General features: G+C 46.1%; 1 protein-coding gene across 1 annotated transcript in view; it reads left to right on the forward strand.

The window, feature by feature from the left end:
* Orc2 (origin recognition complex, subunit 2) overlaps window positions 1-27,452 on the forward strand; it is a gene marked incomplete in the record, with an annotated part of 51,801 nt that overhangs the window by 22,543 nt on the left and 1,806 nt on the right. Inside the window, 12 exon segments of the mRNA XM_005373229.2 lie at window positions 3,073-3,162; window positions 3,965-3,996; window positions 6,533-6,593; window positions 9,533-9,723; window positions 11,352-11,450; window positions 15,158-15,267; window positions 17,172-17,304; window positions 18,617-18,713; window positions 20,063-20,209; window positions 21,510-21,681; window positions 24,445-24,506; window positions 25,347-25,465. Of these exon segments, the coding sequence (XP_005373286.1) occupies window positions 3,073-3,162; window positions 3,965-3,996; window positions 6,533-6,593; window positions 9,533-9,723; window positions 11,352-11,450; window positions 15,158-15,267; window positions 17,172-17,304; window positions 18,617-18,713; window positions 20,063-20,209; window positions 21,510-21,681; window positions 24,445-24,506; window positions 25,347-25,465 (1,313 nt within the window).

The raw sequence follows: 27,452 nt of genomic DNA on the forward strand, positions 1-27,452 counted from the left end.
AGTATTCATTTTAATTGTGAAAGACACTGAAATAAATAACAGTTCAAGGAGACACACTGGAGACAAAAGCTGAAGGTAACTGCGTGTGGTCGCAGATGTTGACAGCCTGAGTAGGAGGCTACCTGAAAGAGTGTGGTGGGAGTCCTGCTGGGCAGCATGGCATGATGGGGGTGAGGCTGGGCTCAGCGAGCTTGCCCTGAGGCTGTCATCGGGAGTGGGCTCAGCAGCGAGGGAAGACAGGGTTCCCGGCTCTCGGGGCTGCCAGTCTTCGTTGTGCCTGCCCAGCTTTGCTGTTAGAGCCTTAGGTTGAGAAACCCGACTCTGTAGAAGTAGGGTGGTTTTGTCGTGAGTGTGGGAGGGCGAGAGGCAGCAGAGACAGGATGGACACCTCTCAGCTAGCAGGAAACTGGAAGAAGAGACATGTTCACAGGGAGAGGTATGGCTAAGTCTCCGTGTTTCTACCAGTACTTAAAAAGTAATTCTGTTTTAAACTATTCAACAGTAGTACTTAAAGGTCCACATGATGAAGCTGTTGCTCCTTGAAAGTGATTCATCAGTCGTTTGTTGACCTCCTACTGTAGGAAAATAAGGACACCATTTGATTAACACACAGGTTGGTGGGGCTGGGGTTTTAGCTCAGCGGCACAGCACCTGCCTGGCAAGCGTGAGGTCGTGAGTTCAATTCCCAATACGAGAAACAAAACAAAACAAAAAAAAGACACAGGTTGGTGAAGAGTATACCTGTGGATAGAACAAAAAGAGCGACAATGAATTATTCTTTCATGATTCGGTAGTGATAAGAGTCACTCTTAGCAGTTACTGTAGGTTAGGCTCTACTCTGTGCAGTCCAGAGAGAGGTTAAATCTGTCTGTCTTACACAGCAGGTGGTATATATCCATCTAACATACCAGTTTGTGTCTGTATAAGCACTGAGCACAGACCTTAGCGTATAGATACCTGTCTGTCTGTGTCTACCTAGAAAAGCCTGTAATTTATACAAAAATCACAGGTGGCAGAGCAAGGTGTAAGTTTCGTGCCTATCTAACTGCAAAGCCTGCACCCTTCACTGTTGCTTCCCGGCCTCCACAGAGCTATGTAGGAGCCAGAGTGGCTGCTCACAGTAGAAAGGCATCTTGGGGGAAAATCAAGGAATTTTGTGATGCCTAGGCTAGAAGGGTAGATGTGGATTTGTTAGGAAGACAGAGAAGGGGCGTTCGGGAAGGAGTGTGTGACCCTGTGGGCACCTGTGGTGTCCTGTGGTGTGGTTGGCACACAGGTTGCAATGGGCTCCCGTGAAGGTGAGTTCTAAGGGCCAGATGAGAGGGCCCTGTGTGTGGAGCAAGCTGTGGGTAGAAGTCACGGGCGGTCGTAAGGAAAGCTGAGCTCTGGTCAGATGTGTCAGAGCCCGTGCTGGATGTGTGAGAGGGCGTGGGGCAGGGCGAGGACATGTGGGGCGCTGTGGTCAGTAGTGACCATGGTGTGGCCATGGTGAGGAAGCTGGGCTCCAGGATGACCCCAGGCTCATGGGCTCTGCCTCACAGAAGGTGCTTAATAAAGAGACAGCCGTGGTATGGTTCGTGCATTAGTCATGTGTATTGTAGAGTTTTAGACAAAATAAAGAACATCACGCTTAGGAGTGAGTAAGAGACCTTAACATATCACATATGCGTATTTAGCTTTAGAGCCTATCTTCTGGCCCTCGTCCCCAAGTGAGGATGAGCTTCAGCACCCACGCTAAAAAATGGAAGGAGTGTAAAGTGTTGGTGGGGAGAGGAGAGGAAAGTAATAATTACAAAAGCAACGAAATCAAAATTAGTTCTTGTGTTGTTCTTTAAGAAATTTGTGCATAATTGGAAGATTAAGATACTGAGAAGATATCAGTAAAGGTAAAAGTAGTACTTTTGTGTGTGTGTGTGTGTGTCTTTTTGAGACAGGGTCTTGCTATGCAGATTAGGCTGGCCTTAAACTCATTTTGTAGCCCAGGCTGGTCTTGAACTTACAACAACCCTCCTGCCTCAGCCTCCAGAATGCTGGGATTACAGGCATGCACCACCACCACCACCACCCCGCAAAAGTAGTACTCTTAATATGTATGGGTTTATCTACCTTTGTGATTAAAGTAGAAAGCAGGGTTTATGTTTTTAAGAATTTATGTATGATAGAAGAAGACATCAGAAAATGGAAGGATGTCCCTTGTTCTAGAGGGGCAGAACCAATATCATCAAAATGGCTGTACTTCCCAAACCGGTGCATGGATTGAATGTAACCCAAAACACTAACAGCAGTTCTCATATAAGTAGAGAAAATAATCCTAAGCTTCATAGGGAACCAAGAGACACAGAATAGCCAGGCAATCTCGCACAACAGGAGCAAAGCAGGAGACACCACAATCCTAGACTTGAAATTACATTACAAAGCTACAGTGATTAAAAACAGCACAGTACTGGCAAAAAACAGACCTGTGAATCAGTGGAACAAAATAGAGGGTGCAAACACAACCCAGGTACATTCAACTTTTTGATCTTTTACAAAGGGCCCAAAAACACACATTGGAGGAAAGATAACCTCCCAACAGTGCTGGGAAAATTGGATATCTACTTGCAGACTGAATCTAGAACCATGTCTTGCCATGTACTAAACTAAAATCAATACAGATCAAACATCTAAATGTTAAAACAGAAACACAATCTTCTGGAAGGTAAATATGTAAAATTTGAAGACACAGGCATAGGCAGGATTCTGAACAGAACCCCAGTGGCACAAGAAATAATATTGAAGCCTGGCATGGTAGCTCACTTCTGTAATCCCAGCACTCGGGAGGCTGAGGCAGGAGGATTGTTGCGAGTTCGAGACCAGCCTGGTCTACAGAGTGAGCTCAAGGCCAGCCTGAACTGCACAGCGAGACCCTGTCTCAAAAAGACAAAAGAAAAAAAAAAATACTGGAAGTTGGCAAATGGGATCATCAGACTAAAAAGCTTCTGCACAGCAAAGGGGTGAAGAGACAGCCTGCAGGAAGGCCGTCTCCCTACTGCTGCTGTTCATTAACAGGGTTTTACTCTTTTTGGATTACAGCTTCTGAACTAGCAAAAACACCGAGAAAAAGTGTTTCATTCAGTTTAAAAAATGATCCTGAAATTATAAGCATTCCTCAGAGTAGCAAGGGTAAGTCCTTATCTCTCTTTCAAAAACATTTCTGTGTTGCTTCAAATTAGAGCATGTTACTTTTTTCTTATATGAGTAAAATTCTTATATAGCCTCTTCTTTTCTGTTCTGAAAATTCAACAAAATGCAGTTAGTACTCCGGCCTGTCTGCCTCAGTATCCCCATATTTATCAGTCAGGGAAAGGGAAAATTTTGTGCTGACTGAAGTTGTACATGTTGACACTACCAGCGTGCAAATCCTGTGGTCATCTGCTTGAGTTTGCTAGTTGTGCACAGAAGATTTGGTGTAGGCCGTTGAGGTCTAGAAGTCTTAATAGTTTGTGGAGAATTTTGAAACAGACTTTTTGGAATGATCTGTTCCAACCTGGTTAAACAGTGTACTTTTTAATAATTGAAAATATCAAAGGCTTTATTTTTTTCTTGTTACAATGTCACAGAAATGGAGGAAGTAGCTGACAGTATGAGATTAGTCATGAAATTAATAGTGGTAATTTAGCCAGGCCTGGTGGTGCACGCCTGTAATCCCAGCACTTGGGAGGCTGAGGCAGGAAGATCATTGGGAGTTCAAGGCCAGCCTGAACTACAAAGTGAGCTCCAGGCCAGCCTGAACTGCATAGTAAGACCTTGTCTTAAGAAGACAAGAAAAAAAAAAGTGGTAATTTAGCTTCTAGGGGTGATGCAGTTGAGAATCCAATAGCATGTGATGCTTCCATTTAAAAACGGTACCTGTGCATTTAACAAAGCTGGACAGTGATGCAAGGTGAAGTGCTTATGGTAAATCACAGTGTTTTGTTTCATTTAGGGCATTCTGCTTCAGACAGAGTTCAGCCAGAGGTAAGCAGCTGCCTGCAAACAACAAAAACCGTCGTGTTACGAGGCGTGGTGGTGGTGGCACCCACCTGTAATCCCAGCACTCGGGAGGCTGAGGCAGGAGGATCACCATGGGTTCGAGGCCAGCCTGGGCCACATAGTGCACTTAAGACCAGCCTGAACTACATAACGAGATCCTGTCTCAAAAAACAAAACAAAACCTTAGTGTTATTATTTCCATTCATTTATGGTTACATTTCAAAGTAAGGTGGTTTAGGTAGGCTCATTACAAGCCAGTTGGAAAGAATTGACAGTTTTTGTGTCCTTTATATTTTGGTGGATTGTTTCTTCACTATGCTTTGTCAGGTGGCCCTGACTGAATCTGGGCAAGCCTAGATAAACACGGAGAGCCCAGGGGGTGGGGGTGGGGGTGATACGTGTGTCCAGGCCTTGTTATCTGTAGACTTAGACATGTCTGTGCTGTGCACAGGCTTAGTTAAGGAGATTTTCAGCTAAGAAGTGAGTATAAGACCAGGCATGGTGGCACATGTCTGTAATCTCATTATTCGGGAGGCTGAGGCAGGAGGATCACTCTGAATTTGAGGCTATCCTGAACTACATAACAAGACACTGTTTAAAAAAAAGAAAGAAAGAAAATAAGTGTAGACGTTCAAGATCAGGCTGATAGCCTTTTTGGGAATATCCTACTAAAGCCAATCTGGGTATGGGAGTAGACATGCCAGAGCCTCCACTGTTGTTAATACTTCTTCCTTTGCTGTGTCTTGTATGTTATATCAATACGAAAGAAAAAACTTGGGGCTGGGGATTTAGCTCAGTGGCAAAGTGCCTGCCTGGCAAGTGCAAGGTCGTGAGTTTGGTTCCCGGTACCGGAGAAAAACCAAAAAAAAAGAAAAAACTTATTACCTTAACCCAGCAGGAATTGAGATATATTACAGCATGCTATTTCACATTGGAGTCATCAGTCCGTTGGTAGATCTTTGTCAGCTTCCCCAAAAGATCATCAGAAAACCCAGTGATCAGAGGTATTTGTTACAAGAGATAACACCACCTGGACAGTCTTAGTGCATTGTCTCAGAAAGGGGAGTCTGCTGGACATGGTGGTGCACACCTGTAATCCCAGCACTGAGGAGGCTGAGGCAGGAGGATCTCTGCATGTTCGAGGACAGCCTGGGCTACATAGTGAGTTCAAGACCAGCCTAAACTATACAACAAGATACTGTCTCAACAAAACAAAACATAAGATAAACATGTTTCTCTGCTACTCACAAAACGCAGTGCTCTAACATCAGTAAGGTTCCAGCACACAAAGCACTGGGTGCTTCATATGGAGGAGTGTGTTTCCTCTCACTTTTGTGGTCATTCACAGTATCATCTTCTTGAAAATGCTCCACCTAGCCAGGCATAGTGGTGCACGCGTGTAATCCCATCACTCAGGAGGCTGAGGCAAGAGACCCATGAATTGTAGGCCAGCCTTGGCTACATAATCAAGTTCAGGGGGCTGGGAATATAGCTCAACAGTGCAGCACTCGCCTGGCAAGTGCAGGGTCGTGAGTTCAATTCCCAGTACCGAAAAACCAAAACAAAACCAAACCAAAAATAACATAAGTTCAAGGCCAGCCTGAAGTGCCTAGCAAGACCCTGTCTCAAAAACAAAAATGCCCCAGTTTGTGGGTACAGTTCAAAAGGCTATATACCTGTGTTTTTTCTTTACACACTAATAGTACATAGGTACTTTTTCTGGAATCCACTGTCTAGAAACACTACTAGTCCTTTGGAATGTCTTTGGATTTTTTTGTTTTTTGTTTTTTTGGTCTTTTTGAGACAGGGTCTTGCTATGCATTTCAGGCTGGCCTTGAGTTCACTCTGTAGTTCGGGCTGGTCTTGAACTCTCAACAATCCTCCTGCCTCAGCCTCTCTGAGTGCTGGGCTTATAGGCATGCACCACCATGTCCTGGCTGGAATGTCTGCTCTTACTGTTACACTCTATTTTTTGTTTCAGCAGATTCCTTTTCATAATCTTGTACTCAAGATTATGGTTTTTTTTCCCCTTGGTCATTTTGAGACAGGTTCTCGTTATGAAGTTCAGGCTGGCCTTGAGCTTACTTTGTAGCCCAGGCTGGTCTTGCGGGGGGGGGGGGGGGGGTCCAGTACCGGGAATCAAACTCACGACCTTGCACTTGCCAGGCAGGTGCTGTGCCGCTGAGCTAAATCCCCAGCCCTGGAGAGTGCTCTCTCTCTCTTTTTTTTTTTTTTAGTAGTGGGGTTGGAACTCAGGATCCTTGTGCTTGCCAGGCAGGCGCTTGCACCACTGAGCTATCTCCCCAGCACTCCTAGGCTGGTCTTGAACTTGTGTTGATCCTCCTGCCTCAGCCTCCTGAGTGCTGGGATTACAGGCATGTGCCACCATGCCTGGTGGTTTATCTAGTTCTAGGAGTCTATTGAAAGGAAATATTTTTTCTTTTTTAACCCTTCTTTCAGATCTGTCATTAACTTTCACTGTATTATTTAACTATTTATCATGCTTTTTATCTTTAAACAGAACAATGACAAAAATGAACTGCAGTCTACACCACCTCGTAGTCTGAGGAAAAGATTAATAGGTATGTACTTTTTTTTTTTTTTTATCTTTTTGAGACAGGGTCTTGCTATACAGTTCAGGCTGACCTCGAGCTCACTGTAGCCCAGGTTGGTCTTGAACTTGCATCAGTCCTCCTGCCTTAGCCTCCCAAGTGCTAGAATTACAGGTCTGTGCCACCATGCCTGACAGGTATGTACTTCTTATATGACGTTTTTATGCAAAGTAACATCTAAACAAAAAGAAGGAGTGACTGAACATACAGATTCCCGACTTGGCTGCTTGGTTTTCAGTCTTCAGCCTGCCACCACCTCTCTGTGCTTCAGCTGTTTCTATTTAAAGAAGAGGTTTGTTTTGGCTCAGGGCAGTGTTTTGCTTGTAAAGTAGCCGTAGCAGTGGTAACAGTGGCCCCACCCTCAGCGTTGTTTTGAGGACTGACTGAAACGAGGACATCAGAGGTGTTCAGTGTGGTGTCCAGCTGTCGTCCAGGTTTACCATAAACACATACTGATGAGGGAAGCGAGAGGCAGGAAAGGGCTAACGTGCCAGCCCCACAGGAGGAGGGTCCTGTCCTGCACACAGATATGGACAAGTAAAATTTTGCATTTTTAAAAAATAGACGAAGAAGAAAAGAATTTTTTTGCTATCTTTTCACAAGAAGATATGTTTATATTGTCAGTGCTAGGTTTCCAAAGGGTAAGGTTGTTACTTAGTCTTCTTTATTCCAAAACTTAGTACATACTATATCTTTCACATTATAGTCAGTGCATATTTAAGTCAATTAAAACATCTGTCTCCAACAAAATAACATGCCTTTCAGTATGTTTTGAGAAGTTCTAGAAGTGGGTCTATTTGTTAAATATTAAAATTCATAAAAAACTGGTTGTGGTGGTGCATGCCTGTAATCCCAGCACTCGGGAGGCTGAGGCAGAAGGATCATTGCAAGTTCGAGACTAGCCTAGGCTACAAATGAGCTCAAGGCCAGCCTGAACTGCATAGTGAAACCCTGTCTGAAAAAGACAAAAAAGAAAAAAAAATCATAGGTGTACTGAATGCTACTGAAAGCCAGATAAGCAGACATGGGTCCTGCCTGCCCACTGGGAAGCTAAACATGGCTTTATATGTTTGGTATCCAGTTTGGGCAAATGACTTGCTGGCCTTCATGTCTCAGAGAGAGGCCATACCCGTCTTTATGTTAAATCTGGTTAGAGTCAGGGCGCTGTCTGTAGCCCTTGCTTTCCAAGGTGTAGCTTTCAGGAAAACGGTGGTGCTGCGTGATGGGTCTCGTAACGTCTGCAAGTAAGTGATTCTTGTCAGACACATGATGTGTCCTGTGTTTGCTCCTTTTTTTTTTTTTTTTTTTTTTTGAAGCAGGGATCTCACTGTGTAGGTCATGGTGACCTTATGCAGTCCAGGTTGGTCTCAAGCTCAAAGTGATCCTCCTGCCTCAGCCTCCCAAGTGGTGGGATCACACGTGTGTGCTACCGTACCCCGTCAGAGACAGTCATTTTTACAGAGATGGTGAACCCTTCTTGGTCACCACCATGTGTATGTGCTGCAGGTCAGTAAGACAGCGACGTCCTCTGTCCCTGCTAGCACTAGCGAGCAGCATCAGGGCCAGGCTGCACCTGCTAAGCTGAGTGACTACGCATTGTGTGTACTGGTTGTGTGCTAACTCAGGAGAATCCTCTGAAGTATATCCGTTCAGAATAAACAGTGACTTGGCTGAAGTTATTTGACTAATATTTGGGCGTTATCTTTTAAAAATAGTTCTGTGTGGGCATAGTGGTGCACACCTTTGATCCCAGCTCTCGGAAGGCTGAGGTAAGAGGGTCATTGTGAGTTCAAGGCCAGCCTGAATTACACAAGGAGACCCTATCTCAAAAACCAAAAAACAAACAAACAAAAAAAGCTCTGTACGTGTCCAGTATAAAGCTAGTTTTATCCTTATGAGAATACAACTAGCTTGATTATTTCTGGGGCTGGTGGTTTGTTAAAAATACAATTCTTGGGCCCGGAATATAGTTCAGGAAATTGCGCCTGCCTGGCAAGCATGAAGTCCCTAGTTCGATTCCCAGTACCAAAAAAAAAATACAATTCTTGGCTGGGTGTGGTGGTACATGCTTATAATTCCAGCACTTGGGAGGCTGAGGCAGGAGGATCATGGCAAATCGAGACCACCTGGGCTTCATAGTGAGAACCTGTCTCCAAAAAAAAAAAGAATTCTAGGGTGAGCTGTGGAGTGGAGCGGTGTGTGCATTGAGAGTGGGTATAATGGAAGCTATCACTTACTGGGTGCTGTGTCGGTGGCGTTTCTGTGGCAGTGACAGGAACACGTATAGTACTGCTGAAGGACTAAGGTCCATGGTGTTCACTAAGATCCTGGGTTCCTGTCCCTTTATTCTGCCACCAGCAGTTTTCATCTTAAGCCTAGTGCTTTATGCTGGACAGTAGCTTACACGTGCAGACCAGGGCCTCTCTTCTGTGATTAAGGAAAATCTTTCCCATAGCCTTCAGCAGGTTTCCCTCGAGTCTCAGGCAGCCGCTTATGTGGCCAGCCCTCGCTGCAAGGGGAAGCAAGGATCTGGAGAGGTCGGTTGCCATGACTCAGCCCGAGTGGGCACACCGCCACCTGACAGGAAAGGGTTTCTGCCGGCGAGGAGGGAGGGGGAGGTACAGCTGTACTTGACGGTTTCTCCTGCAGTCCCTTTGTGCCAGGCGTTATTCGTTGCCTTCCATACCTTCAGCATCATCTTCACAGCGCGTTACTAAATTAGTGCTATCTGCCTCCTTTGCTAAATGAGGAAACTGGTGCTCAGAGAATTTATGTAACTAGCTCTGGTGAAGTCATGAGCAAGTCGTGACAAACCGGAATCAGAAATGTTACTCCCAAGCCCACACTCTTTTATCACACAGTGAGTCTTGTCACACTGTCAGCTGTCCCCAATTGCTTCCCCCCCGCAGTTCCCAGGTCACATTCTGACAGTGAAAGCGAATATTCGGCTTCCAACTCGGAGGAGGATGAAGGGGGCGCGCAGGAATCTGAGGAGGACACGGATGCATCTGTACTCAGCCAGAAGATTCGGGCTCAGAGTAGGGTTTCAGCGCCTGTCTGCAAAGGAACACCTTCAAAGAAAATGAAGAGAGATAAAAGTGTAAGTGAAGGGACTAACCTTAGAGAAGAACTGTAGATACCTCCCCAGAAGGCTGCCCTGAGAGAAAAGGTCACAGCAGCGATCAGTGGACGTTTTTCCCTTCATTTTTCTGTACTTTCTCGGCCTTACTTGTAACTTACCGTATATATTTGTTTCAACTTTCGTGCTTCGTATCCTTGCCTGTGTGTGTTTGGGAATCAGCACCACAGTACATGGTAGAGGCAGCATCTCAATTCATTGGTACGGAAATGAGCTTTTCACTCACTGTTGACTGGACAGTTGGTGCTGAGACTTGCAACTGTATCCCTTTTCCTAGCACGTTCTGTGCGCTGCTGACGAGTTCGAGTGAGTGTGAGCAATGAAGGGTGTGGCCCCTGGTCTGCACTGTCTTGTGAGGGGAGTGTGCCAGGCAGCCTAGCTGCAGGAAGGGGACGGCTCCTGGGTCTGGACGAAGGTGTGCTGAAGAGCCCGGGCAGCCCACATGTAAACACCTTCCTCACCTCCCGGTCAGGACCTCGGGGCGCCGCTCAGTACTGGAGAGAGCGCCGGGGACACTCTACCACTGAGCTACATCCTTAGCCCTTTCTATTTTTTATTTTGATGTGGTTTTTGTTTTGTCTTTTTGAGACAGGGTCTTGCTATGCAGTTCAGGCTGGCCTCAAATTCACTTAGTAGCGCGGGCTGGCCTCGAACTCACAGTGATCCACCTGCCTCAGCCTCCCAAGTGCTGGGATTACAGGTATGTGCCATCACATGAGGCCTCTATTTTTTGTTTTGAGACAGGGTCTCAGAATTACCCAGGCTTGCCTCAAACTTGAGATCTTCCCGCCTCAGCCTCCTGAGTAGCTGGAATTACAGAGTCCACCATCATGCCCTGCTTGTTTTTCTTTTTACTGACATTGCTGTCAGTTGACCTCTTATTTGCACGGTATCTCATCCTTGCTGCATTAGAGGACTTACTAAGGCTGCTTGAGGAGAAACTAAGGTCCTGCTACCCAGCATCATCTGTTTGTTAGTATAAATGGAAAATTACACTGTATATTTGTAGTGTAGGAACCACTTTTTTCAGAACAGACTGCTTCAATTGCTTGCTTAATCCTAAGAATTACACAGTTTTATAACTGCAGTTCAGTATCCTTGTCCTTTGCCGGTTGCTGTTCAGAAAGAAAATGCTGTCAGAGGAAGAGGTTTGAGTCAAGCGAGGGGTCCGCAGCTGGGGCCCCTGCTCTGGACGCTGCTCAGGAGGACCCTGCAGCCCACAAGTTTGACACCAAACTATGTTTGGGCAACGTAGCAACAAAACAAAAGGAGCTTTTTCATTTTATTTATTTATTCAGGTACTACTGTGGGTTGAGGTGAGGTCCTCTGCACTGAACTACTTTCCTGGCCCTATTTATTTTTTATTTTGAGACAGGTTCTTACGAGGTGGTAAGTTACCCAGGCTGGGCTTGAATTTGTGATCTTCCTGCCTAAGGCTCCCAGAGTCTTAGGATTCACAGGCATGTGCCGTTGTGCCCAGCGAAAAAGACTGACGTTCTATTTTATGTTTATGTCTCATTTTATGTCTGGTGTACTAGAACACAAAGATCTGAAACTACCTAGTACTGACGTTTCACTTTCCCTCTCAGAGCAACTTAGTGGAAGAATATTTTGAAGCTCACAGCAGTTCCCAAGTCTTGACTTCGGACAGAACCCTGCAGAAGCTGAAGAGAGCGGCCCTGGATCAGGTGTGTGGTGAGGAAGGGCACTTCTGGCACATCCTGGCGTGTCCCACTGCGTTAGCACAGTCCTCAGAGAGAGTGTGCGTGAGCAAAGTGAGTGTCCTGCCCAGACAGGACGCGCGGTGGTGGGATGGCTACCCACTTTACTCTGCAAATGCTACGTAACCCCAGACTGAGTTCTCTCTCTCTTTTTTTTCCCCCTTCTTTTGTTTTGTTTTTGAGATGGAGTCTTGCTATGCAGTCGAGGCTGGCCTTGAACTCAATATATAGCCCAGGTTGCTCTCAAACTTGCGGTAATCCTTGTGCCTCAGCCTCCTGAGTGCACCACTACACCTGGCTGGAGTTCTTTTTTTTTTTGTCTTTTTGAGACTGAGTCTCACTATGCAGTTCAGGCTGGCCTTGAGCTCACTTTGTAGCCCAGGCTCGTCTCGAACTCGCAGTGATCCTCCTGCCTCAGCGTGTGCCACCACACCTGGCAATTGGAGTTCTCTTTGACAGGATGAATTATGTAGTTTTTCTCATTACTCTTTCATTTCTTCGGGGACAGAGATTTAGCTCCTTGGTGCAGTGCCTGCCTGGCAAGCATGAGGTCATGAGTTCGATTCCCAGTACAAAAAAAAAATTTTCATTTCGTCAGGATTTATAGGCATCTGAGTCATAGTTCCTTGATGTCCACTACCATTCAAGTGTGTGTCCAATCTGTAGCCCACCTTTTATTCTCTTGCCCTTCATTTTAAAAAATATTATAATAAAAATACTTTAAAAAGAGGAAGTTTTCTTATATATATTAACCATATTTTATATTTTATATGCAACCCAAGACAATTCTTCACTGAAAAAAAATGACAGCCACAGGTAGCACTTGACATCCACAAGTTCACTTAACCCCACAGTGGTCATAAAACAAAACTGCAAGCTTTGTCTCGCAAACTTGGCAAAATATTGAAGGTGTTCTCCTTGACATTATGGAAATGTCCAGTAAGGTAACAAGTGTACTGTGTACTGTGGTTTTGCGAGCTGATTTTACAGCTATATGGAAGAGAGGAAACATCTGATCAGCAGAATTGTTCACCTGGCATGGTAGTGTACACCTGTAATCCCAACCCGGGAAGCTGAGGCAGGAGGATGGCAAATTCAATCCCAGTCTGTCTCTGGGATGTAGCTCAGCAGAAAGGCCTTAGATTCACTCCCCTGTATTGAGAAGAAAAAAATCTTTCAGTAGAAAGTGGGGTTGATAATCTAAGTCAGGAAGAGAATGTTACTGGCCCGCAGATCACCAGTACTTCATCATGCAGGCTTAGTACCCCTTACCTGGAGTGCTTAGAACCACAAGTGTTCCAGATTGGACTGCTTCGTATTTTAGGATGTTTGCATAAACATAATGAGGTCCTGGGGCTGGGGCCTGAGTCTAAACACAGCCCACGTGGGTGCCGTGTGCTGAGGGCCTGGGACCGTGCTAGACGGCATCTGCCGCGTCCTCTCAGGTGTGGAGTTTCCTCCGGTAGCATCAGGTCAGCGCTGGGAAAGGTTGAGATTTGGGAACGTTTTCTGTTTTTTATTTTTTGGATTAAGGATGCTCAAACTGTGCTCTGTGAACCAGAGTTCAGTGTGTATCCCAAGGTGCACAGGGCTTTTGACAGGGCTTTCAAGATAGAGAAAAGAGGCAGGAGGACGTGGGGTGAGGCTCTGTGACTTGAATAATATAATGCATCGTGGTCGTATTGACTTTTCTTTTTTTGTTACCTGGGTCATTGGTATTGAGGTGAAAATGAGAGACTAGCTAAAAGTAAGTGTCATAAAGCCAAGTTGAGCTGATCTTGGTGGCATATCCCTATAATCCTAGCACTGGGGAAGCTGAGGCAGGAGGAGCTTAAGTTCAAGGCCAGCTTAGACATCATGCAAAATTTGAGGTCAGTCCAGGCTTCATAGCAAGACCCTGTACCAAAAAGAAGGCAGAAAGTTTTTCCAGGGAACAGTTGAGACTAATGCTTGCCTAGAGAGTGCATTTTATTTTGCATGACGGCCATGAGGATGAGATAAAAGCAGGACCTGGAGGCAGAAAGACCTTGGGGAGGACGGACGAGGCCCTGTTGCTGCCGATGAAAGGGGAGGCCTTTCCCTGGCTTAGACGCAGCATGGGTGGCTCAGCCGGTCTCGGTGTTTGTAACTGCGTGTGGCCCGGGCTGCTCATTTCTCAAGTCTGCAGCCAGCAGGGCTGCTGGCCCAGCACTCTTCTCACCACTGCCTTCTTCAGTGGAGTTTTCTTTCAAAACATGAGTTATACTTGGTTTATTAACAAAAATTTCTAAGGTAATTGATCTCCCTGAGTTTTTTCTTTTTGTTGAGATAGACTCTTCCTATTTAGCCCAGGCTGGCTTGAATTCATGATCCTTCTGCCTCACCTTTCCTGGTGCAGGGGTTACCTGTGAGTGCCAGCATGCCTGGCTTCCCTTTTTTTAAAAAAAAAATTTATATATATTACTATTTTTAAATTTTTCCCATACTTACAAAGGGTAAAGGATTTGTCAGAAATAACTTCTTTTTTGTCTTTTTGAGACAGGGTCTCCCTATGCAGTTCAGGCTGGCCTTGAGCTCACTTTGTAGCCCAGGCTGGTCTCTAACTCGCAAGGATCCTCCTGCCTCAGCCTCCCAAGTGCTGGGATTACAGGTGTGCACCACCATGCCCAGCTCTGTCAGAAATAACTCTTTGAAAAAGAACAGTAATAAAGAGTGAAAAAGAACAAGTTTCTATATGATAATGGTAAATTTTAAAGAACAATAATGTTTTCTGAGATGTATATATTTTGAACTGTTATCTTACCCTTTTACATGTTTTCAGATGCAAAGGTTGTTTTTGTTTTATTTCTTTTCTTGTGCTTGGCAACCTCGCACATATTAAGCAGATACTTTACCACTGAGCTCCACCCCAGTCCCCAACCCACAGGCCTTTTTTTTTGGTGCCAGGAATTGAACTCAGGACCTTGTGTTTACCAGGCAGGTGCCATGCCACTGAGCCATATCTCCTGCCCCCCACAGGCTTTAAGAGTCTGAATTTGTGGTCAGAACTGGGCAGTGGGTTTCATCATCTCAAACGGACACTGTCTTTTTAGGAATTTGTAATCATTTTAAAGGTTCTGGACATAACTTAGCAAATGGTTAAATGTTACTACATTTTTATATTGAAAAGAATACTTAAAAATTTTTAAGAAACAAATGTACTCCTGGTGTAGTGATACATACCTCCATCACAGTGGCTTGGGAGGCTGAGGCAGAGAATTGCAAGTCTGAGCCCAGCCAGGGCAGTTCAGTGACCCCGTCTTAAGGGTCAGCTCAACCCCAGCACCACCAAAAACACATAGAGAAGGGGACATTTATGGGTCTCTGAAGTATTGCACGTGTTTAGTTGATGTGCTCATCTCCAAGCCTGGTAAGACACCCCTAATGGCCTCTTGCAAGCGCAATCTGAAGAAAGTTTTAGTTGGGACTGATTGACAGATGTGGTTTATTTTTGTTTTTGTTTTTGTCTTTTTGAGACAGGGTCTCGCTATGCAGTTCAAGCTGGCCTTGAGCTCACTTTATAGCCCAGGCTGGTCTCAAACTCACAATGATCTTCCTGCCTCAGCCTCCCAGGTGCAGGGGATTACAGGCGTGCACCATCATGCCCAGCTGATAGGTGTGGTTTGAAGATGATATGCTTCCTCTTTTTTTTCTAGCAAACTCTGCGTAACTTACTGAGCAAAGTTTCTCCTTCCTTTTCTGCTGAACTTACACAATTAAATCAACAACATGAAAAATTATTTCATAAATGGATGCTGCAGTTACAGTAAGTATTGTATTTTTGTTTTGGTTTGGTTTTTGGGTTTTTTTTGAGGCAGGGTCTCACCATGTAGTTCAGGCTGGCCTTGAACTCAGGGCTATCCTCCTGCCTCACCCTCCTGAGTGCTAGGTTACAGTGTACACCACTACACCTGGCTCAATATTATTGTGAACCTTTGAAAAAAAAACTTGCTGTGTGTTTTTATGCTAATTTAATGTGTTGTTTTTATCATAAACTTGATATATTTATTTAAAATTACGTATATTTCAGTTGGATGACTCAGATATAGAAATATTATTTTATTGTATGACTCTTTTCATAAATTCTAGTTTTTAAAACTGTGTCACTGGGCGTGATGAGGTACACTGGTAATCCTAGCATTTGGGAGGCTGAGGCAGGTAGATTGCTGCAAGTTCAAGGCCAGCAAGGGCTACAAAATGAGTTCAAGGCCAGCCTGAACTGCATAGTGAGACCCTGTCTTAAAAAGGCCAAAACAAATAAATTAAAAGGATTAAAAGTCTATGAAGAAATTACTTATAAATAGATAAAAATGTGTGTCATCAAATTAATGACTATCAATTAGATTATAGTCTGGTTTTTCATAGTAAAGCTTTTATGATGAAAGAATATATACTTTTTATATAACTCGATGTACATATATCGTCAGAACTTCATAAAATTTGTTCTGTAAACATTTTAAAAATTATTATTTCTTAGATTATTCCTCAGTTTCTTGGGTTTTCAGATACCACAAGGAGTTTAAATTTCTGTTAAAATACCAAGTGATTAAAATCAAATCGTAGGAACTGTTTGCTCTCATACTTGCATTAGAAGGGCTTTAGCTGAGTGTGGTGGCTGAAGAGGCTGAGGCAGGAGGACTAGAAGTTCAAGGCCAGTCTGGACTGCAAACAAGAGATCCTGCCTCAAAAATGCAGACAGAAGAGGATGTAGGGAAATGCTAAAAGTGCACATTGATGTAAAGGTGCTCACACTCATGGGGTCGCTGTCACGGGGCAGGAAGGCAGGTCCACCGAGCACAGCGTGGCCATGGCTGCCCTGCCGTGCTTGGTGTTTTTCTGTAAACAGTGTGCTGTGCTGAGGAGAGGGTGCTCCTCCCTGCTGCGGGGGCTTTCTTTCTCAGGAGCGTTTTGGGAGCTGAGCTCTACACTCCCATCCCTCCCCGCAGCAGGAAGCCAGCCTTCTGTCCACTTTGCCCCCAGTCCCCACCTCCCGGGGCTCCCTCTGCTGCTCCTCTGTGTCCGGCTGTCCTGCATCGCCACAGGCCACCCTAGACCATCTTGAGTGGAGCCCTGGGTGTCCTCTCTGGGCTTCTCTCGCAGTCTGCACGCAGCAGCTGCACCCTGACCTCACTCAGCAGCAGCGGGAGTGTGGGTCTGAATGTGCGTTGGAAGCTGCTTCCTGGGTTCCCTTAGGAAATTCAACAGAGATCAAATTGAGCTCATCTGTGATCCCGAGCGTGAGACCACAGGAGGGTCCAGGGTGGAGCTGAGCAGTACGATGCACCAGGCCGTGGACCCCATCCTTTGTGCCAAAGGAGCAGGAGAAAGATTGCACTCCTCCAGAACCTGTCATTCCCATCCGCCCCGTCCAGACAGCGAACGGCCCCTGCCCGCTTACATGTTGCCTCATCTTGAGTGTGCGCTTGTCCTCTCCCACCACGGAACTGGTCACTGAAGCTAACGCATTTTTCATCTTTGGCAGCTTCATTCCTCTTTTGTCCATCCATTCTAACACAGCTGCATGACTTTCTAAAGATCATGTGGCCGTCCCACTGAAAACCTTCCAGTTACACTTGCTTTGTAAGTGTAAAGTAAAGAAATTGGTTAATAACAAAGTTAGCAGTAAGAAGTTTCAAAGTTTAATTTTCTGGATTCTCTCTTTCCCAACAGCCTTGGTTTCAACATTGTGCTTTATGGTTTGGGTTCTAAGAGAGATTTACTAGAAAGGTTCCGGACCACCGTGCTGCAGGACTCCGTCCATGTTGTCATCAATGGCTTCTTTCCTGGGATCAGTGTGAAGTCAGTAAGTTTCAGAAACGTTCCAGAGGCTGCATTGTGTCCCCTGCCAGGCCGTTTCTCCAGGCCTGAGGGTGCTTCCTTGTCCTGGGACGGATTCAAACGCTGTCTCAGCTTCCACACTCGGTAGATTGTGCAGTGTGGAAGATCAAGTTTGGACTCAGAGGGACCTTCCTTAAACTGTGCCTTTGAATTCCCCACCATGTAACCAGCTGACATGTATTACATTTTAAGAAATGCTAACTTTGTTTACCAAATAACAGAACTTCTCTGACGTATAGGATTATGGAGTCTGCAGGCTGATTACATTTTTTGGCCATCTTAGTATTCTAAAAATACAAAAACGTAGAAGTCTGTCGATTTACAGTATGTTTATCATAGGTTATCAAAAACTGGGTTAAATAACCCTAAGTTATTGCTGGCTGATCAGGCCCGCAATCTCCCAAGCGAATGGACAGCGAAGGCTTAAATAAATGAGACAGTGGAAATGATTTCAGGGCTCCAGGAGGGACTCACTCTTACAGCTTCAGTACTCTCTGAGTTAGCCAGAGATTGCTCTGGGCAGCCCGTATTTGTTTGGTTTTCAAACAAAGGAGAAGGATACTCAAGAAATCGAGGGAATCTTACAGGACCTTGGGAGAATTTTCCCAAGCAGTAAATTACGACAATCGGGAGAAATACCTTATCTTTAGGTTGGTATTTATTGTAGGAGTGTGGAAACTGCAGTTGCAGCCTTCTCATAGTTAACGGGCTGGAGCCAAACCTCCTCAGCTGCCGCCTTACCTTGTTAGACAAGGTGCCTAAGCTTCAGACAGCTCACAAGTAAACACGGGAAGCCAACTGGTTAATATTAAATCCTGCTCAGAGCAGCTCTGTAGTGGTCCCCAACAGTAGGTCACCTTCATATGCTCTATTTCTTCATCATTTTAAGAAGTAACTTAAAGCTATTGGATGCTAGGTATTAACCAGCGTAGTATTCCTTTCTTGAAGTGTCCTTGGTGTGTGTATTGTTTCCTGTGATAAATGTATGGTTGTCTGATCTCACAGTTGGGGGTCTTTGTTGGTTTTTGTTGCCTTTTCATATTATCTTTATACATTTACTCCCTTCCCTATTTCCTTTAAATTGCGATTCATGCAAAAGAATGAATTGGTGGATACTTAAGTCTCTGCTAGAAAGCTTTAAAGTGATTTTTTTAGGTTTTCATGAGAAGTCCAAACTAACTTTTAACCTGTAAAGAGGAGTGATGTGCTAGCTGTATTTGTCCTGTGTCAGAATACGTGGTAATTGCTGTGGTACCTCTTGTGCTCTCACGGTACAGATCCTGAATTCTATTACAGAAGAAGTCCTTGATCATAGGGGCACTTTCCGAAGTCCTCTGGATCAGCTAGACTGGATCGTAAGCAGATTTAAAGAAGGTAACATGAAGTGGATGGTGTATAGTTTTAGAATGTAGTTAAACATGTGTGTCTGTCTGCACAAACAAAAATGAAGATCATTTTGATAAGAACCATTTATATGCTGATTTAGACTTCTAGAATCGGTTGTCCTTGGCTGTTGCGGCTTTAATTTGCAGTCCTCCTGCCCCAGCCTCTCCGGGTGCTGGGATTACAGATACGTGCACCACACCCAGCTTCCCACCTTCTATTTTTTTTTTTTTTTGGTTTTTCTCCGGTACCGGGAACCGAACTCACGACCTTGCGCTTGCCAGTCAGGCGCTTTTGCCGCTGAGCTAAATCCCCAGCCCCCCACCTTCTATTTTTTTTTAACCTGCTTTTTCCTTGTATGCTACCAGAGCTGTTTGCTATTGGTTATCTGTCATTTTCTTTTTCTTTAGCTCATGGCCTGATTTCATTCTTTATCTTGATCTCTGACGTATTCAATGGTATTGTCAGCTCCATCCCTAAACCGATCACTGACTTTCACTCCCTGACGCTTGTGCAGCTCCTGAAGCTCTCCCACTTTTTTGTCTCCCTTGGCTTCTGTCATAAGCAGGGCTTTCTGCAGTCTCTTTCTTCCACCTTGAAAGCCCTGTTTGCTGTCCCTGGCGCTCCTGCCCTGCAGTGCAGCGTGCACCCAGCCACCTGCTGTCTGGTGTGTGCATCTTGCGTGGTGGAGCACTTGACTCGTGTGAGGCTCTGGGCGTAGTCCTCAGCACCACCACCAAAAACGTTAGGGCCTGACTTGCGTGATAATTGATAACATCTTAGGTTCTGAGCTCGGTCCTCACCTCATTCATTCATTCATTTTTGGTTTTTTGAGCCATGGTCTCACTGTGTAGTTCAGGTTGGTCTTGAACTCCCTATGTAGCCCAGGCTGGTCTCAAACTCATGGCGATCCTCCTTCCTCAGCCTCCCAGGTTTTGGGATTACAGGCATGTGCCACATGCCCAGCTTAGTTTTTATTTAGAGACAGTCTCACACAGTTCCCAGGCTGGGTTTAAACTTGCAGTGGTCCTGCTCCAGCCTCTCAGAGCTCTGGGTTACAGGCGTGCATCACCAGGCCCAGCTTGGCAATGTTACTTAACCTATATTATTTTTGTTCGTTTGTTTTTGACACAGGGTCTCTCTGTGCAGTTCAGACTTGCCTTGAACTCACTGTGTAGCCCAGACTGGCCTCAGACTCATAGCAATCCTCCTGCTTCAGCCTCCCAAGTGCTGATATCCTATACTGCGTTGACACATACTTTACTATGTAGGCATTTATGTGTGGTAGAGACTTCACAAATACTTACTGAAAGTTACAGTTGGATTCCCTTTCCTTTCAGATTCTTCTTTAGAACTCTTCCTTGTTATCCACAACTTGGACAGCCAAATGTTGAGAGGAGACAAGAGCCAGCAGATGATTGGACAGCTGTCATCTTTGCGAAACATATACCTGATAGCATCTATTGATCACCTCAATGCTCCTCTTAGTAAGTTAAATATCGCTTGCTTGCTTGCTTGCTTTTGGTGCCAGTAATGGAACTCAGGACCTCATGCTTAGGACCTCATGCTTGCCAGGCAGGCACTGTGCCACTGAGCTATAACCCAGCCTGTTTTCTTTCTTTTTTTTTTTTTTTTTTTGGTTTTTCTCCGGTACCGGGAACCGAACTCACGACCTTGCGCTTGCCAGGCAGGCGCTTTTGCCGCTGAGCTAAATCCCCAGCCCCCCTGCTTTCTTTCTTGAAGATTAATGTTTCAAAATTTTTTACTGTATTTTAGTATTCCCCCCACCCTACATATTTAAAGACACAGGTTAGCTGGATATAGTGGTGCATGCTTATAGTGCCAACACAAAGTAGACTAAAGCAAAGGGGTCCTGAGTTTAAGACCAGCCTGGCTACATAATGAGTTTGAAGCCAGCCTGAGCTACTTATTTAGACTCTTCATCAAAGGAAAAACAAACAAAAACAAGCAAGGTGTCAGGGCACATGCCTGTAATACCTTACTGTGGCAGGCTGAGGCAGGAACATCTCAATGTCAACCCAAGCCTGGCCAATTTAACAGCTTAATTAGAGCCTGCCTCAAAATGTAAAAAAGATTTTCAAAAGGGCTGGGGATGTAGCTCAGTGGGAAGGACCTAGATTTAATACCCAGTACCAAAAAGAAAAAAGCACACAAGTTGCCTAAAAGACAGTTACACTCGGTTTGATTTGGTCCTTCTGTGGTGCTGCAGATTGAAGCCAGGGAGCCCTGGACTTCATTCCTCTTTTGTATTTCTATTTTGTTTTGAGGTGGGATTTCACGAAGTTGCCCAGGCTGGCCTGGAATTAACGACCCTCCTGTCTTAGCACCCAAGCAGCTGGGATCACACATATGTTCCACAGTGCTAGCCACAGCAGAGTCCTTGAAAACAGACGCTCACACCCTGAAGAGGGGAGGGGTATCTTAGAGGAGAAGTCACACGGTTGTGCTTCGGGCCTCTTTGTACTCTCGGGTGTTGCAGTGTTTCTTTTATGAACTTAATTCACATCCTTTGTGATGATCCTGCAGAACGAAATATTGAATTGCTAATTTTTAAAAGATGCCTGATATTTCAATTTGTATTTAATGTGCAAATAAAGATTCAGATGTTGATTGATAGTGACATCAGATTGTGAGTTACTGATTTGGATGAGGAATTGATTAAAAATGAAAAAGTTTAGGATCCTCTATTGAATGTTCTTCTGGAATGGAATCTAGTAACATGACCATATGAAAATATTTTGTAATTCTGTTCTCTGCTCATGCTAGTGTGGGATCATGCCAAGCAGAGCCTTTATAACTGGCTGTGGTATGAGACTACCACATACAGCCCCTACACTGAGGAGACATCCTACGAGAGCTCCCTGCTGGTCAAGCAGTCCGGCTCGCTCCCCCTGGGTGCCCTGACGCACGTCTTGCGAAGCCTGACCCCCAATGCAAGGTGAGAAGGAAGATGTTTCTTCTTTAACAACTGCGTATCGAGGGCTGGGCGTGGAGCTTAGTACTGTGGCACTTGCCGAGCATGTGCCAGGTCCTGGGCTCCATCCCCACTTCTGTAGATAGATTCACTAACTAAATAAATAGAACATTAAAAATTGTCTTTTAAATTTGATACAAAATTCACTTAAACTGTAAGCAGGTGGGACTGTCTTAAGATATAATAGCAAAGACTGTTTAAAAAGCACATTGGGCAGACACTTCTGGCCAAGACAGCATAGCACTTTCCTGCTCAAATGCATCCCCCTTTTCCAGACATGCAGCAAACAGGGTAAGTAGAAAACAACAGCTGGAAGGAAGGGCAGCCAGGGCCGGGGCAGCTCGGTGGTAGGGTACTTGCCTAGCATTCGTGATTTCTGGATTTATCCCCAGCACTGTAAAAAATTATTATCTATTAATTTGTAGACTGAAAGTAAGATTAGTATTGCAGTAATGCTTTTTTTTCTTTTTTGTTGTGCTGGGGATCCAACCCAGGCCCTCGCACATGCCTAGCAAGTGCTCTGCCCTCAGCTACACCCCTAGCCCAGCTGTCGTTAGCTGTTTTGGTGGAATTGCGGGGAGAAAAGGTCTTCCCTCCATTCTGCTATTGTACTTACTGGTAAAGGACTGTTGTAAGTTGATGTGAAGTTGAGGTCTGTGTAGGACAAGAATGCTGTACTTGCCTGGGTGTGGTAGCACACACCTGTAATCCCAGTACTCGGGAGGCTGAGGCAGGAGGATGGCTGTGAGTTTGAGGCCAGCCTGGGCTACACAGTGAGTTCAAGGCCACCCTGGACTACATACATAGTGAAAAGACAAAAAACAAAAATACAAATGCTGGACATTAAACAGGCACTGACTGCTCTAATGCAGAGAGTTTTTATCTGGGCGTGCCTGAGCACCCGGATGTCAGCCTCCACACTTCCTTAAAGTTTTAAGTGATTTGAAATTTTGGTTCATTCTGCAAAGTCCGTGTGATCTAGTTTTTACTTGATATGCATATCATTGACCAAGAATCTTCATCAAAATTCACAGTAGTTACAAAGTGGTCATTCAGGAGATCCAAAATGTGATTATAGAATTATTCTCTATATCACCATAAAAGTGAAAATGCAAAGCCTCAGGAATTTTGGTATAGCCAGGAACTCCTGGGAATATTCAGTTGTGTAATATTCCTTTAAACTCCATAGTTCCACTTGGTTTACTCTCCCACAGGAGTAATTCACAATATGAAAAATGTACACTTTTACTTAATGTAGTTATTTTGAATCATCTAAAAGAGGAAATTAGCCAGGCATGGTGGTGCATCCCTGTAATCCCAGCATGCAGGAGGCTAAGGCAGGAGGATCGTTATAAATTCAAGACCAGCCTAGACTACAAAGTGAGCTCAAAGGCAGCCTAAACTGCATAAAGAGACTTTGTCTCAAAAAAAAAAAAAAAAAAAAGAGGCAATTATCTAATCCAAAACAAATAGAGAGATGGTTAGTTTGTGGTTTGTAATAAGTCATTAAAATTTACCTGGGAGCAGCTTAAAAAGATATAGGAAAAATCAATAATTGAAAAGGAAATTAGCCGGGCATGGTGGCTCATCCCTGTAATCCCAGCACTTGGGAGGCTGAGGCAGGAGGATCGTTATAAGTTTAAGACCTGCATAGGCTACCAAAGTGAGCTCAATGAAGTACATAGAAAGACCCTGTGTCAAAATTAAGGGAAAAAAAAGGAGGCAATTATCTAATCTAAAATAGGGAGATGGCTAGTTTGTGGTTTGTACTAAATCATTAAAATTTACTTGGAAGCAGCTTAAAAAGATACAGGAAAAAAATTAATAATTGAAAAGGAAATTAGCCAGGCATGGTGGCATATCCCTGTAATCCCAGCACTTGGGAGGCTGAGGCAGGAGGATCGTCGCAAGTTCCAAGGCCAGCTTCGGCTACAAAGTGAGCTCAAGGCTGGCCTGAACTGCACAGCGAGACCCAGTCTCAAAAAAGAAAAGAAAAGGTACAAAATGGTATACACAGCTGGGCGTGGTGGGCACACCTGTAATCCCAGTGCTCTGCAAGGCCGAGGCAGAAGGATTTCAAATTCAAGCCCAGCCTGGGCAGTTTAGCAACTTAGTGAGATCGAGTCTCCAAAAAGCGCTGGGATGCAGCTTGGTGCAAAGGACCTGGGTTCAGTCCCCAGTGCTAGGAAAAAAATTTTTTTTTTTGTACTGGGAATCAAACTCAGGACCTTGCACTTGCCAGGCAGGCGCTGTGCCAGAGTTGTATCTCCAGCCCAGGAAAGAAAATTTTTAAAGGTGCATGTTATATACATGAATGTATGAGTTCATATATTCCAGTCCTGCCTCATGCCTACTGACAGCAACACCTAGTGTTACCTTAAGGTTATGGAGTTGGCATTTGCCTCTTAGATGTTATAATGCTTTCCAAATTTTCTACAAGGGGGAGTAATCCCCAGTGAGAGAAAACCCAAAAGAACAGAGAAGTGAAAAGAAGGGAGGTACGTTACGTGTGTGTACCAGCTCCCCACAGTGAAAGTAGTCAGCATGTGTAGCACAGAGGAATAAAACCTCAAAGAAGCCTAAGAAGCACTCCTAGATAAAAAGGCTCTTCCTGTCTGAGGCGGGGCCGTGTCTCTGAGGGAGGGCAGGATAGTGAGACACCCGGCTCTCGCTGCTTCCCTCCCTTGTTGCGGATTCTGGCTCTGATCGGTGTTTTTCTTTCCCTAGGGGAATTTTCAGGCTGCTAATGAAGTATCAGCTGGATAAGCAGGAGGACCCTTCCTACACTGGTATCTAACACTGGTGACCCTGTGCGAGCCGCTCCCCCCGCCCTCCTGTCGCCCAGGCGCATTGTCCCCCAGTGTGATTGAAGGGCCGCCCAGCCGGCTGCGACGTCCCCGCACCGAGCCTTGACTTCGTGTCTGCCTGCACTGTGCTTTTCATACTCGGGCATTTTAGGAGACTTTCTTCCTTTTGGGAAAAAAATGGTAGCTGTTGTGGTTGTTGTTGTTTCTGTCTTTTTGAGACAGAATCTCTACGCAGGCTGGCCTTGAGCTCATTTTATAGCCCAGGATGGTCTGGAACTCGCAGTGATCCTCCTGCCTCAGCCTCCCGAGTGCTGGGATTACAGGCGTGTGTATCACCACGCCTGGCTGGGAAAAAATGTTAATGACAAATAAGCTGTAGTAATTGGTCACCTCTCATGACTTAGGTTTCTCCTGCCTGGCTGCCTGCCTCCCTTCCTCCCGCCCACCCTCCCTCCCTTCCTTCCTTCTTTCCACCAGGGTCTCACTATGCAGTTCAGGCTGGCCTTGAATTCACTTTGCAGTAACCCTCCTGCCTCGGCCTCCTGAGTGCTAGGGTTATAGGTGTGCACCGCCAAGCCCAACTTAGTTGTTTCTGAAAGTCAGCTTAGCCCAAGCTGTTGAAATGTGCTGTTCAGTCGCACTGACCGAGTCCAGCAGTTGGCTCTGTCTGACTCAGCTTCCACGGGCAGCACCCAAGTGCTTCCTAGCTTCATTCGCTCTCCTCATCCACCGTGTGGGCGGCATCACAACAGGCAGCTGCGCTTCCCTCCGGGACCTGCCTGTAGGGCTGACTGAGGCCCTTTCTCCTCTTGAACTCTCCAGGGCTGTCCTTCCAAGACTTCTACCAGCAGTGTCGGGAGGCCTTCCTTGTCAACAGTGACCTGACGCTTCGGGCCCAGCTGACTGAGTTCAGGGACCACAGGCTCATAAGAACGAAGAAGGTAAGACTGGGTTTCAGCTGCTCCCACAGGAGCCGTATGTGCCTGTACTGAGGGGCAGGAGGCCCCTGGACTCAGCCCGGATGCGCAGTGAGTCTCCATGGACTCACCAGTCCCTGCAGCACTGGGCTGGACAGAAAAAGCTGGTGGGAAGAAGCCGGGGCCAGCTTCATGAGCCCAGGCCAAGCGAGCAGCCACAAGCAGCAGAGCAGGAGCCGTGCCGCGCTGTTCCCTTCTGTCCCCCTCTCCCGTCCAGCAACCCAGTCAGTATTTCCTGAGGGTCAGATACACATGAAGTAGTAGGACACAGTAATAGCAAAACCATGCTGTAGGTGCCTTTCTTTTAGAACTTAAAGCCTAGTAGAGAGATGTGGACAGTGTCAGGTAACCACGCACATGTAAAACTTTAGCCAGCCGTGGTGGCGTATGCCTATTATTCCAGTACTCAGAAGGCTGAGGCAGGAGGATCGTTGGAAGTTTGAGGCCAGCCTGGGCTACAAAGTGAGCTCAAGGCCAGCCTGAACTGCACAGTGAGACCCTGTCTCAAAAAGACAAAAAAATAAAACAGGTGAATTTGACCTCATTCTGGGTATCACTGTGCTGAGATGCACTGGTTAGATCTCTCCACTTGGAGGTAGCTGGGCACGGCAGCACATACTTACACTCTCAGCCACAAAGGAGGCTCAGGAAGGAGGGACTGAGTTCCAGCCTGGGCAATTTAGCAATACTTTTTTTTTTTGGAACTGGGAATCGAACTCAGGACCTTGTTTGCCAGGCAGGCACTGTGCCACTGAACTATATCCCAACTCAGCAGTACTGAATCTCAAAATAAAAGCGTTTAAAAAGGGGTTGCAGGCGGAGCTCCGTGGCACAGCACTTGCCTAGCGCAGGTGAAGCCCCAGGTGAACTAGAGCCATACAGAGTGGGGATCCTGAGAGGAAAGGCGTATTCCAGCCGGGAAAGCACAGCCAGAGACCCAGGAAAGGAGGGCGCCCAGTGTGTACCGGGAGCTCAAGGTGGCCTCGGGCTGCACCGTGTGTGTCTGAGACCAGGGGAAGGGTTTCAGTCTCTGAGATAAAAGTGTCATTCAGACGCCACGTGCCTGTGCCCGGAGGGGGCTGTACGGATCTGCAGGTGCTCCCACCTCTTAGCAGGGCGGAGCACCAGGCGATGTGCAGGGAGGTGCAAGGAGGCAGGGCAGTAACGCCTGCTCCGTAGCAGAGATGCACACATGGGCTGAGGGCTGAGGCGGACAGGCATTGGCACCCAGGCCAGGGCCAAGACCACAGCGGGCAGCCCGGCCGGGTAGCGGGTGTGAGAGGGCCGGGAGGGAGGCCTGCTGCGACGCCTGGCCTCGGGAGATGACGTCCTGGGAGCCAGGAGGGGAGCTGAGGCGGCGAGCACTTCCTGAAGGGCGAAGAGCACGTGTAGGCTCAGGCGTTACACCATGCTCCAAGCAGACCACGTCCCAGGACGGCGTCGTGTCACCGTGCGTGCAGTTCCCAACTCCAGGAGTGCCAGGTGGGGCTGTGGCGGTCCGGGGTCAGTGCCGCAGGCTGGGACAGTGAGTGGCCCGTGCTCTGGTGTGTAGAGGCCGGCAGGAGAGACCCAGAGAAAGGGGAAGGGGTGTCAGGCTCAGGAGAGACAGGGCAGCCGCACAAGGTGGGCATGGGAGCTGCCACCCCCCGACGTTGCCAGCATAAAGTGCCTTAACCAGAACCCAGAGTTGCAAAGCAGAAAACACACACCTGGGCCCCTTGCACGTTCTGTGTGTGTGTTGTGCTGTTTAGTTTTGAATAGCGTCTCACTGTGTAGCCCAGGCTGGCCTCAGACCCTCAGTGATCTTCCTGCCTTAGCCTCCGAGTGCTGGGATTGCAGGCGTATGCCGCTGTGTCCATCTTGCCTTAATTTTTAAATTACGTATTTATTTAAAATAGTCCTTAATGGGCTGGGGATGTGGCTCAGTGGTGGAGTTCTTGCCTGGCATGCA

Source organism: Chinchilla lanigera, unplaced genomic scaffold (assembly GCF_000276665.1).
Source record: "Chinchilla lanigera isolate Chin_1 unplaced genomic scaffold, ChiLan1.0 scaffold00002, whole genome shotgun sequence".
Taxonomy (NCBI): domain Eukaryota; kingdom Metazoa; phylum Chordata; class Mammalia; order Rodentia; family Chinchillidae; genus Chinchilla; species Chinchilla lanigera.